The sequence below is a fragment of the Atta cephalotes genome, assembly GCF_000143395.1.
Source record: "Atta cephalotes unplaced genomic scaffold scaffold00048, whole genome shotgun sequence".
In the NCBI taxonomy this organism is placed as follows: Eukaryota; Metazoa; Arthropoda; class Insecta; order Hymenoptera; family Formicidae; genus Atta; species Atta cephalotes.
This window is the reverse complement of record NW_012130112.1, coordinates 492,753-507,268: the sequence shown is the minus strand read 5'-3', so window position 1 is coordinate 507,268 and position 14,516 is coordinate 492,753. Positions and strand designations below refer to the sequence as shown.

The 14,516-nt window shown below is 29.8% G+C and overlaps 1 protein-coding gene and 1 pseudogene across 1 annotated transcript in view; both read right to left on the bottom strand.

The window, feature by feature from the left end:
* The window catches only part of LOC105622686 (protein RRP5 homolog), a 5,814-nt gene extending 910 nt beyond the window's left edge, over positions 1–4,904 (bottom strand). Inside the window, exons 1-3 of the mRNA XM_012204098.1 lie at positions 4,845–4,904; positions 3,345–3,906; positions 58–3,273 (exon numbers count right to left, since the gene is read on the bottom strand). Of these exons, the coding sequence (XP_012059488.1) occupies positions 58–3,273; positions 3,345–3,906; positions 4,845–4,904 (3,838 nt within the window). The remainder of the gene's footprint in view (positions 1–57; positions 3,274–3,344; positions 3,907–4,844) is intronic.
* Positions 4,905–9,474: 4,570 nt separating this feature from the next.
* The window catches only part of LOC105622684, a 6,029-nt pseudogene continuing 987 nt past the window's right edge, over positions 9,475–14,516 (bottom strand).

Sequence of the window (14,516 nt, the reverse complement as noted above, 5' to 3'; positions counted from 1 at the left end):
CATGCGCGTACACGCATGTATTAAAAGCTAAAGCGATATATGTGTATATGTACTTACGTTGAGCTGCAGGCAAAGATTGCAATGCCCGTTGCATGATTTGGCGCGATTTTTCTTTCATGCCGATTTTCAATAATGCGGCGCCGCAGTCGATCCATGTTTGGGGATCTTGTTTGAACTTACTGATCACAGTACCTATCAATTTCTCAAGCTCAGTTTTTCTACCGGCATCCGCGTGTATAGTCAACATGTGCATATATACTTTATATGCATCATTTGTCCTCACAGCTTCCTGGAATACATCATTTAAAGATTCGGCGGTGCCGTATCTGGATTCCAGATTCAGCCATGCGTTCCATACATTCAAACGTTCGTTTTCTTCTCTAAAATTGATCGTTTTGATTGCTCGTCTTGCGACCGCTCTCGCCTTGTCGATTTCTGTTGCTTGCAGATGATATGCCATATATTGCAGCCATACTAACGAGCTATCGGGGCTCGACAAAATTAATCTGTCGAACTGATCGATCGAATTGGGTGCCTGATTGCTCACCAAAGCTTCCTCTCGCTGACGAATCTCGCGTTCTTTCTGTCGTTCCTGTTCCCGTCGTTCAGTCGCACTCAGTTTCTTTTTCTTCTTCTTTTGTTTAAGCTCTTCTTCAAACTCTTTTTCGTCATCGCTAGAAGTTTCAACATTAGGAAAAGCGGCCAATTTTGTTTTGTCGTCCCAAGAAAATCCAAATTCCGGAACACGCAATCGTTTCGCTAACTTATTCGCTTTCATTTCACTTTCATCGACAGAATCTTCATCCGACTCAGAGAGAGAATTTTCTATATCTTTTATTTTACTTTTCTCCTCTTCGACTTCCATTTTCTTCTTATTTTCTTTATTCGGGACTTGCTTCGATATTTTCTTCAAAGCTTCCTCCGGAGTTTCCTTAAGTGATTTCTTAGGTGAATTTGCAAGATCTACATCGTGACGCTCAGACATCTTTTTTCTCTTCGATTGTTTGTTCTTGGTAGAAGATAGTTCTGTTATGATCACATTCTTTGGAATTTCGAATGCAGACTTTAGCATACAAATCGGCATAATATCAGATTCGACTCTCCTCATTATAACATACAAGCGAATCTTAGCGTGAATTTTATAAGGCGTTAGATCGGGAAAAATGTCATTTATATGTCGACGGACAGGTAATGCCGCCAAATATCCTGCGCCATTACGTTTCACGAGAACAAGTATCAACCATTTAGTAATCATTAGAATCTCTGCTTTTAATGCGATTCCAGTGGGTAATTCTGGTAGTGATTTTTGTTTCGAACTAATGCCATTTATTATTCTTGGTAGCAAAGACACGTCGACGAATTCATTGATGTAATCTTTCCACAGAATCGTACCAAACACTTTATCCCCCACTTGAGGATTACCGCAATAATGGTCCTTGCGTACTGTACCCATCAATTGATTGCTTAACTGAAGCACTAGACCGTGTTCAGTTATCTTCTTGACAGTACCAGTAATTTTTTGACCTAAAATTGCCGAAGAGATCGGCTTGTTTTCGTAAAAAGTGTTTTTTGCTAGCTCTGATAATTTATTAAAGTACAAACTCAAGACATCTACCGCTGCCATCATCTTGACTTCGTATTCAAATGGGCTATCCCATATATCTTTCAATGACATTGTTAGAGTTAGTTGTTTCTCTCGCGTATTGATAGCTATGATTTTAACGAATAATATCTGATTTGTATGCAACATTTCGAAATTGCTTACGTTCTTGTACGGTACAAATCCGAATTTACAGTAATTTTCAATCGGCAAGATAACTCTTACACAATCTTGCGATATATCTCTAATTGTGCAAGGAATACAATCGCCTACTTTTAATGAATCAAAGTTCATATATTTTTTTTGCGACGTAAAAGTGCGTGATAATATTATAGTCGGTTTTGTAGCAAATACGAAAGCTGAGATTACATCTCCAAGACTACATCTTGATGCCAGTAAACTGCCGAGTTCAATGCATGGAGCCATATGACCCGATGGTAAGAAACCTGTCACAACGTTTTCATTATCTTCTTTTTGTATCTTCAAGTATATTCCTTTAATAGATGATTCCGACACTGTTCCTTCAATTATATCTCCAATTGATAAGCTAACGGATTGTTTCTCTTCTTCGGAAATGATTCTTAATGTCATTCTACATTTATCTTTTTCTATTGATTCAACACACACTGTAACTGTCTGTCCAATGGAAAAATTCCAATTCGTATCATATGTATCGCTATTTAATGTAATCCGTGGTACCCATCCTTTTATCGTTCCGTAAAATCTTACTAACATACCATTCTTATTTATTATACTGATCGTACCATGATATTTTAATCCGCATTTAGCTTCGCCAAAATCATGTAAAACTGGCAATTTGCTCTTTATTAGCGACTGTCTCAGCGTAAATTTTACTTGATTAATCTTATTTATATCTAAGACTCTTGCTTCGACATTGTCTCCGACTTTCAATTTATGCAAAGCACTTAAACCGCTGTCGGATATGTGTTCCATTGGAACAATTCCCCAAATCTTTCCTGCCTGTACATGTATGTAACCACGAGATGTTTCGATATGTGTAATGGTCACAGTAAGGATATCGCCAATATTGAGATCAGAAGCTGAAAAATATTTTTGCTTCAAAATTTCTTCTTCCATTGTACAGATATAAAAGTGTTCCATCCAGCCATATGCGAGTACTCTACACTTATGTGTGGAACCTTCTTTGAATTCGACTGGAATTTTAATAAATGGAACATCGGTTCTTCGCAAAGAAATATATCCACGTAGTCCAGATTTAGATAATTTGAGGATTATCCCGCTAGATTCTCTGTATAGAACTTTGGCCTTATTTATAATATTGCCTACAGGTAATTTTTCCTTTTCAGATGTTTCAGTCAACAGACTAAAGTACGCTAATTTTACAATTGGTAATATATATAATAATGTGCCAATCACTTCCATGTTATCTACATATGTGGATAAAGGATTATTTAAATAAATTCGATTTATATATCCAACGTTATTTTTCCCAAATCTAACTTGCAGGCCATTAGAAAGCACCTTTGTTACATAAAGCGATAATTTTGTTCCTGGTGTTAAAACATCTAAAGACGTTATGTCGTGTACATTAGCACTGTCAATCTTTTTTCTTTTAGTTGACAATTTGATAATAGACATATGATCTACTGTTTTTATTTCCTTGATAGCACACAAAAGTTGAGTACCTGGAACTATATAATTTCTGATATTAACAGAATATATTGCAATGGATATGATACATTATACAAAATTAGTTACTTACAATACTGTTTTCCTTTATCAATATCTTCAGTAGAAAGAAATGCTCTAACATTTGCCAGGCCTACGTCAATTATGTAACCATGATCCTCTATATTTTTGATGGTACAAACCACTTTCATATCTTTTACAAGATAACTAGTATGAACATTCTGATTTATTAATTGCGGTTCCATAGATAAACTACAAGACCATTTATCTTCAACATTTATACTTTTTATGTAACACGTTACGTAATCACCAAGATTAAACAAATCTGGTAAAGGTTTGAATTCATTCGACTGAACAACTCTTGCATTAATTATATCTTGCAACAAATTAGTGTAAGATTGGCTGAGATCTGTAGCTTGTACTCTTCCTAGGAATCCACCTGGAAGAGACACTATTAAATCATATTCCGATATTTCAGAAACCCGGCCAAGGAGTATCAGTCCTTCATGTAGCATGGTTTTAGATAATCGATCTGCAGTAGTAGCAATAAGATTTATGTCTTTTACAATTGTGTTGTCATTTTCTTTCTTCGTCTGTGTTTTACGTTTCTTGAGTTTAAGCTTCTCCTCAAATGGCTAAAATCAAAGTTATTATTATCAATTGCATCTATATAATTGTACAGCTAAATTTTTGTATGTAAAACTATGTTAATAAAATATTGATATAAAAAATGTTAATATATCCAGATATATACATATTAATTTAATATAAAATATAGATTCTAACATTTTCATTCTCCACAAACAACATGGGATTTTTAAAATACGATGTTTATGCTTAAAATATAATTATGTATATCTAATATAAACTATGTAAATTATGCTTTACATAATTATTTATGTAAACAATCTATGGGTCATCGAAGTCTATGTTCTTTATCATTCCATTGGACTGTATTAAAACTTTTACCTTGCTTATATACTTTTATTTATCAATATTAAAATCAGATATGATAACAGTCATAAAACTTAATTATATTTTTTGTGTTATATTAAACAATTTATAATAATTTACATATTTTATATTGCTTATATTATCTATATGAAAAAAGTTCATATATATATATATAACTTTTCATATATAACTTTTAACTATTAACATAAATAACATACATAAATATTCTATGTGAATATAACCTTGAAATATGTAGCACAATTCTACTTTAAAAATACCACATCAATATTTTGATTGTGAATTCTAGTAGATAAATTTAAATCTACAAAATATAAGTAGCATACACTTAGACTTCTATGATTGTAAAAACTCGTTTAAATTGATAGATATATCATATATTTTTTAGATTTTTATATAACCTAAAGCAATAGAAAAATTTTTTTTCTATTTATCAAAAATCCTTACTGCTGATGGAAGAGTTAAAATTCCATTGTAGAAGGTTAAATAAAAACATTACAACATTTTCTTAATTTTTATTTTTAAATATAAATTAAAATGTATAAATTAAAATAGATTTAATTCAGAAATAAAGAAACAGAGATTGAAATTATATACTTACATCTGCCAATCTTTTAACTTCAAGTTTTTTTCCTCCTCGAGGAAAACTTTCCAATGTCATCTACATAAATATTTTAAATTATTATTAAAAATTATTATTTAAATTGATCAAAAAAATTATCATTAGGCTGATTTTACAATGAGTCAGTAACTGGTAATCCTAAATCTTATCAGGGAATCAATGAATTTGGCCAACAACCAACTTGTATGACTAAGATTATAGATTTTCTTAAGGATATACTGGCGCTGTAACGTTCTAATTATAATTCTATTGACAATAATTTGAAAATTTAATAAATTGGTTCTATTTATCCAAAGATATATGTAAAACCTGAATTCGATTTTCTATTTATAGTTCACAAGTTTAGTCCAATTTAATTTTACACAAGTTTTTATAGATTATCTCTGATGGAAATAAATCTCTGAAATTTATCAGTAAATCTATATCTGAAAATTGCTGAAATCGATTAATTGATAGATTTTAGCGATTTTCAGCGATTTCAGCAATTTATTTCCACCAAGTAGTAGCATATTTCCATATATCAATAAAATTATAAAGCAGCAACAATTGCCAATATTCTGAAACTTCATGAGTAAATAAAACACAGACCAAAAAATTTTTTCTAAAAAAATTCATTTACTAACCTGTTATCAAGATATTAACGATAAAGCAAGATTTCGAATAGACCACATAACCTTACTTCGAGGTTATGTAGCCCACTGCTCAAAATGTGACAATTCAAAAGTATCAATAGTACGAAGGTGAGTTTACATATCTTTTTGATTTTTAAGTATTATGTGATTAAGTATTATGTGTCTAATATACATTAAATGTTATTAATATGCGACACATTTCTTTCGTTTCTTAGTTGATTTAAAAAAAAATTCATGTCCAAAAATGTTACCGACTACAAAAATACAAATATATTCATTTATAATACCAAATATCACATTAACTGACATTATTTAAGTTCTCTACACAATATAACGTATATTTTAACTTATAAAAGTATAAAATTTCATTAATTTCAAATTTGAGTAACTTTTGTCTGAGACTATATAGCCAGAACATCCTAACTAAATTCAAATTTGTTAATGCGAAAAATTATTTATTTAGGTTAAGACTGATCAAGCCTTAAGATTTTCAATTATCGACTCTCATTCTGAAATTAGATATTAGTATAGTTTTAGAATTATGATAACTAACATCTATAATATGATATAATATTTAAAACGGTGATAGATTAGATTAATTAAATATGTTATATTCTCAAGAGAATTAATGTTGAATTAATAATTATAAATTTCAAATATATGTTTAGAAATATTTTATAACATGCTACCTTTTAATTTATATAAATTACCTTGTCTAATATTAAATAAATTGTATCACTACAAACTTTTGATACAAACAATTTGTCATCAGAAGCACATAGATGCCTGGAAGACTGAGTCACACCAGAGAGAAATCTGAGAGAGGACATGACGATTCAAGAACCTGTAACTGCAAAACCGCTGCCCTCTGACAAAGTGGATATAAACTAACAACGTCCACTTTTCAAGATTGGAGATGATGACCATATATCGATTTGTCATCTCTAGCTTTGTTTCTTTCTGGTCTCACTTTCATAGGATAGACAATGGACGAGCTAGCAAAGCAGTTAGGCAAGCTTGTCAAGCGAATGAGTTCTACGATTGGTTTTTACTTGTGGATCCAACTAATCATATTTAATTGCTTGGCGAGCAGATCTAATCGCTTTGTCGATTGGCTTGAACGCGTTCATTGGATACATTCAGCGGACTCAATAGTTGAGTTTGCTGAATGCAGCCAATAGGTGCATCCAGAAGCACGACCGCTCACTGAGCGTTCAGTGAATTCTTGTACCTGTTTGATCTATATTTTTTAATCAAATAGGATATATCAATCAAAAGAGCTCACAATCACCTAGTTTCCACCGAGGGTTTAATCCGGATCAGAATATAAGAACCAACCAACTATAGTCGAGTATTTCCCTGTTACAGGGGACTCTGATCCGGATTAAACTCTTGGTGGAAACAAGACCACTGCGCGCATATATAATAAAATCGTCAAAAAAAAGTGGTTGTGATGTCTGTACTACATCCATAGAATAAAAACGTGCCGACTACATGGGCTGCACAACAACCAATCAGAAGCGTCAATAGTAATTAGTGATTAGTATTTCTGATTAGCTGTTGTGAAGCAAGCTGTTGTTGAAGCAACTGACGACGGTGGTTGGCATTTTATTGTAAATACCACGCTTTAACACTCACACATTCAGAATCATTTCCTTGTCGTTTATCAAATTACAAAACAAGGACAAATGATGCTGGCGAGTGTGCGTAAGCGTTATGTAAAACGCAGCCATGAAAAGTAAAGTCACTAGATTTATAAGTACCGCAATCGTTCACCAAGTTAAGATTGCACCAACATTATTTTGATTTTAAGCGAAACTTAAAACTCTCTTTCTCGTTTTAAAACCGAAAAGAGACATTTTTTTTAAACCTCGCTTAAAATTAAAGTAAGTGCAACCAGGCCTAAGTCCGCTAATATAGCGACAATTTCAAACTGATGTATTGGGATGAATTTATTATATGAATGACAGAAAATGTTAATCAATCGTATTTATAAACAATATATCGTTATAAGTAAATACAACTGATTAAAACTAACTTCAATGCTTTCCGGATTTAACTTAACGGACGTTTGCGATACTTTAAAAATCTAGTGACTTTAATGAAGGAATAATCGGATTACAATGCACACTTTTATTATAACACTAGAATGCTAACTCCCCACTTTTTCTATTGTTAGATAATATTACTTATCGCACATGCGCATTATAAAACCGCGCATATATATTCATATACTCCATATATATTCATATACTCATATATTCATATATTCATACTTTCATATATTCATATACTTTCATATTCGAAGAGATTGTATATATACACACAAAATGAAATTAGGTTTATTCAATGCGTTTTTGCATGAAATGAAAGAATCCGAAATAAATAGTGGTGCACGTGATTCGTAAGTTCGTGAAAATTAAAAGTTAGATCGCCATGAACGACATCTCCTTATATACTTAAGAATTACAGAGAGGCTTGTCACGTGACCTATTGGCATCTTTTTTCTACAATATGACTGTTTTCTGTTACGCATTCACTGTACATAGGCAACACTTTTATATAAGGAAAAATAGGAAATTAGCAGTCTAGTGTTATAATAGATGTCTGTGGTTACATAACATTTTCTCGAAAAACTAGATTGGAAAATATTGATACTAACAAAAACCTCTAAACAACACGATTTTAATTTGTACGGAAAAAGTAACACCGTTGAAGTCCATGTAATGGACTTGTAATAAGTCCATAAGTTTATGATATGGACTTATGAACAAACAGTAATACAAATAAAATCGTGTTGCTTAGAGGTTTTTGTTAGTATCAATTTTCTAATTTAGTTTTTCAGGGAAATATCGTGTAACCAATAGTCGATACGTTTCTAAGTATAATCAATGAACTCTTCCAAGAGATGCGTTCCGAGTTTCGCATGAAGCGCATGATGTATTTCTCCTTGTTGTTTATCAAATAATAAAGAAAGATAAAACAATACATCATGCGCTTCATGCGTAACTCAGAACGCACTCATGTAAAGCTCATACTACATTACATAGATTAGATCCAAGCCAATCGCAAATTGGGTGTGTTCCCTTTTACAGTGCAACTATCACAACACTGCCGCAGCTGTTCCAAAATGACTGTGGTACTGCCAGCACTAGAGTTTTAGATATAACAGAGGAACGCAATCGAGCATATTTAAAAGTTCTAATTAATCGTCCAAAGAAAAAAATGGTGACCAGCGTTTACATTCTGCAAACGGAATGCGATTCCTGTAACAGTAGTTTCTACTGATTACAAAGAAATACTGATTCTCTTTGGAGACTACAGTACACATATCAAGATTTAAAAATCATGATACTGAAATTAGAATTCTAGAAGACTATCCGTAAAAAAATGGCGGAACCAATCAGAAATCGGGACAGCAGTTGCGCTTTTCTGTTATATTAAGATTCTAGACAGCACTACTGGATCAAAATAGTTTCCATATATAACAAATGGTTCCGCTTTTGTGTATAATAGTAGTAATGTACATGTGTAATAGTAATAATAAACTACAAGCACATATATGTCAAAGCGACAAAAATGTAAAAAGTTAAGAACATCTTGGATTGTATATTAAATATTCAATATTATCAATATTGTAAAAATAAAAGCATTTGTAAATTTTATATACTTATATAAATTATTATTAGTAATAGTTTTACGAAGTATGAATCATAAGCCGGTTCATAGTCGATTATTTTAAGACTGTCTTAAGTAATGTTTTAAGATGTTAATACATTTTTCTGATTGGCTCATGACATTTTAAGATGACTACACACAAGATAACAAATATAAGAATCGACTGCCTTTTATTTATATATCGGCCATAGATTTTTCAGAATAGAATATTTAAAGAAATTAAATATTCAAGCGTCATCGACAATAAAATGCAAAATACTTACTAGAATGTTTTCCGTTTGTTTTTTTTTATTTTCATGTTATCTATCCTTGTAATATCCCAGGTTTATTATTTAAAAAATATAGAGTACATATTCTTAATCTATATCGTTAAAATTACGATTATGAACAAAAAATGCAATATGATATATTCAAAAATTAAATTGTAAATATTAAAAATAAAAATTGAAAATCAAACATTTTTAGAAAATTAAACATTTTTAGAAAACTAACTAATGCTGTCTGTCGTAAGCTAATTCAAGCTAAAAAGTATGCATATTCATATGATTATTTTTCTTCATATTCTGCATTTCTAAGTACAACATAAAATGTAAGAGAAACGCGGAACGTTTCAACTCTTATTCAATTTCTGTTTTAAATTGTCATAACATATACATTGACTGATGAGAATCAGATTATGTATTAAAATTGTCTTCACATTATATATTTATTACATTAGGAATCTAGATTATATAAAGAAAAATAATTCTGCAAATATCTTTGCTTTTTAGCTTGCAATAATCTGCAACTGATGTCACATTTTTAGGATTAAATTGTAATTTTTGCATACTTAAATCTTCCTTTTCCATTTTATATTCATTGATATTTCCTATTTCTAATTCATTTTCTTCGGATTCACTACTTGAAGATACAAATCTCTTATAATTTTCATCATGTCCCTGAATTGCTTCCAAATATTGTGAAATCTTTAATACATCTCTTATAGACAGTGATTGTTTATGTTTTGTATCCATTTTATCCACATGACTCATGACAATATTAAGATCAGACGCATCAATTTCACTTACATTCAATTGGATACAATATGTGGACATATTTTTTTTTTAATGTTGTACTACGTAAAGTATTAGAATGAACTGCATTACATTTTATTGCGAATTTTCGCATTAAGGCACAGGTTCTAAGATACCTATACCTGCATTTTTCGATGTCAGGCAATCCGAAGACATATGGATTTTTCTTTGATATTTTTGCTTCTTCTCGAAATTTTAATATTAAATTAATACACTCAAAAAGATCATGTGACAATAAAATAGGCATTCTACGTTCTAATTTTCCTCTAACATAAAATCGAATGTATCTTTCTGCTATTTTTCTATTTTGCGTTGATAACGATGTATAAATATTACTGTACATATTTTTATCTAGCTTTTATAATTTCGAAAATCTTTGATAAATATTCGTTCAATTTCATTTGCCTGCGTTTAATTACATGCACTGTAATTAATGTTGCTTCTGCTAAAGAAAGCCAGTTGTTAAAGGAGAAAGACTGTTTTAATGCAATATAAGCTTCGATTCTCTTGTTCTTCAAATATTTATATAATATAAAGTCTTAATATCTTCCAATGATGGGAGTTGCATCTTTGTGTGTCTTTTATGCATTAATTGCGTTTCTGTAATAATTGTATTTATGCTTATTCTTCCATCAGTTAATAATTTTAGAAAATCCTCAATTAATTTTTTCCTTTCTGTGTCTTCTTGTTTTATACATTCTGTGATTAAGAGATTTCCTACGTCTTTTATAAAAATTGACAAGTTAATCGCTACTGCTGGAGTTTCAAATATTTTTTCATTATCATTATATCTTGCAACAACATTTATGGCAGATATATAATTATCATAGAATTTGGGATAATAGAGCGACTTAAAGTCATCTATATTGTTATTTATTTTTTTTAATGTCAAGAGTAAAGAAGTCGCAATTTGGCACGTATTATATCGTGTTGATGTTGCGCTTTGTACTTAGCACATAATTTATTTGCATACAAGATTATTAATTCATCATATCTTATTGCTCGTGTTACTTGGTTTTCTCATAATACAGGGAAAACTATGTTTCTTAATGTCATTCGCTAATTTGTGTATCCTACAGATTTTCTTCCCATAATCATAATTCCTTTAAACGTTCTAAAATTTTGCTTAAAACATTCTCGAGCATGATGACGTATTGAATTTTTGGCAAAAAATCCTTTGCATTTCATACAAGCAACAAAATCCGTAGAGGTTTTATTTAATTTTTCATTAGGACGTCTGCATACAATAAGTTACCCTTTATTAATTGCTGCATTTGTATTGTATTTGAAATTATCATTTTTTCTTATAATCTCTATTATTTTCTTTCTTTCTAGACTTCTTTTGGGTAAAATAGCAAATTTCTTTACTTCTGGTTTATTCCTATGCATTCTTTCTAAATGCCGCGCAAGTTTTGATTGTGATTTCATGCAAAAAATACAGCAGTTTTGTTTAGATTTATTCGACTTGTCAACATACATATTTTCATTATATCCAAACGAATTTGTTTGCAAACTTATCAAAAACTAAAGTGGATGATCTAGTAGTTATATTTACTTTTTGCTTTTTTGGAAATGGTTCATCATCTGATGAACCTCGTTCATTTCTCGAAGATAAATATTCGGAGTTCTCAATGTTTTCTTTGTCTTCATTAACTATCATGAAACATAAATAGAAATAAACTACTATTAAACTATTAAATTATTAAACTATTATTAAACTATTATTAAATAATTTACATAATATTTTCATATAAATGTAACGAATATTTTCCTTTTAATAGTGTATTCATCAGTATTTTGTATACATATAATTACAGATATAATTAATATTTTGACAGTAATAAAATGATTTCAAATATTTTTTTTTGTTTGCAATTTACAAATTTTATTTTTCAGATGTCTACGTACCAGTAGAATTTAATCTCTTAAGACAGATTCTCACATTTTTTAACTCAAGATTGTCAGGTATATCTACAAATAAAGATAAAACATTAAAAAACAGAGTAAAACATTTTATATCTTTATTAACTGTCTAACAATTATAACGATGCATAATTCGTGCATGTAGTAATAAAAAAAACAAATTATACAATATATTTAACATCAAATGATGCTTGCTGATAATACATAACAATTATTATAATTACTAGATATTATTTTTTTTATGTTAGCAATTCCTTGATTATCATCTTAATTCATACTATATGTGCATTTATTCGCAGTATTGAACAATAAATTATCATTGCACAGTATATCTTTATTTGCTAAAAATAAGCAAGCATTAAAAATCATAGATATCGATACAAATTATTACTTGTAATATAACACTTAAGAAAATATTTAAGTAAACATGTAATCATTTAAATGTAAAGAAATTATAATTATACTTGCCACAAGAAATAACATCCGTAGTTTTTTTTATAATTGTTTTGTTCATCTACAATATTATTATCGTCTTCAATTTCTTTCATAACATTATTATCGTTCTCATGTTCCTTCTTAACTGGAATATCTTTAATATCTATGAGATCTAAAAATAATGAATAAAATCATAATTTTAACTTTTTAACGCTCGTTTTTTGCGGTCCAAAATTTGTTTTATTTATTGAAGATAATTAATAAATTTCTATAAATAATTAATTAATTCTTAATAAATAATTCTTTATTTAAAAACGAGTATGTCTCGAGTAAGCTCGATTTCACATTCACGTGTATTTTAGTAGCACAATGAATTTTGAAGTCGCTCGAGTTATATTGGGATGTGAGCAAATCTGTCACTTACTGTCTGCACCCCAAGTATGACTCGTTAAGGGAATGCTGGAATGACCAAATTAGATCTGTTTCCTCTTACTCGGTTCATCTCTTTTCTTTTTCTCTCTAATATAGAAAAAAGGAAAAAAAAGATGAATCATGCAAGAACTTTAACTAAAAAAAATAGATTTATTATCGGGACATTACAAATTGATATTAAATCCAAATTTACTGAACAATATCGAAGATTCTTTTACAAAATTAAAGTAGCAAAATTGGAAGGCGGACTTTATATTAAAATCGAAATAAAGATTAAAAACTTATTATTTTTTCAATTTTATTTCACTCGCACAGCTGTCACCTAACATAAGTGTTTCCTTAAATTTTTATAGTTCGTATAAACAAAACGAGTTCAGGACCCAGCGTTTTATCTACACAAATACTGAATTTATGAAGTTAAGATTAAAAGTTTAAAAAGGAAGATTTATATCGATCTGCAAATTATGTCACTCCAACATTTTCTTAAGAGGTTAAAGAAATTATAATGAGAGCATATTTCAAATAATTATAAGTACATGAAAATAGATTAAAAAAAATACTTGCCATAAAATAAAAAATCAGTATTTTCTTGGTAATAGTTTTGCTGATTTATATTAACCTCACAGTTTGCATATGCATGTTTTATGCTCTCTTGCTCTCATATCTAACATGAAAATGAAAATTTAATTTTAAATAATTATTGACGGACACCGCACCGATAACTTTGACCTTGACATATGTTGTCAAGGTCATGACACTAAGTGTCATGACCTTCAAAAGATTTTAGATGGCAGTCATTATTTGTTAAAAAATTATTAACAAATAAAGTTTAAAAAAATGTCTTATTTCTGCTATATATTGATGGGCATACTTTCCATGCAAAGAAAGATAAAGTAGTTTAATATTGTATATGGCAGAAATAAGACGTTATTTTTAAAATTTTATTAACTTTTATTAATTTAATAACTTTTTAAGTTAATAACTTTTGAACGAACAATAAACGCCACCTAAAATTTTTTGAAGGTCATTCAAAGTCGTGATTTTGATAACATATGTCAAGGTCATTGGCGCGATGTCCGTCAATCCGAATAATTATCTAATTTTATTTTAATCATTCCAATAAAACCATATTTCATAATTAACATAATTACGAATGGACTCATCGCAGAATTGGGGAATATCAATGTTTCCTTGTAATTAGAATCTTCCTTCTTTACAGAAAACTCATAATCTTTATTCGTTTCGTTTACGATTTTCATTGCGTTTATTTTGTAATCGCAGCCTTGTGCATAATCTTGGAGTGTATTTTATTTTTTGAGTTATTTTCTTCTACTTTCAATCTCTCACATTTTATGTATGGTTTATATATATATATATATATATAATGCGATATTTGAGTTATCATATCGAATTCCCTCCCATCACCTTGACATGTTGTCAAGGTCATGACCCTAAGTAACCTCTGACAGGTTTTAGCT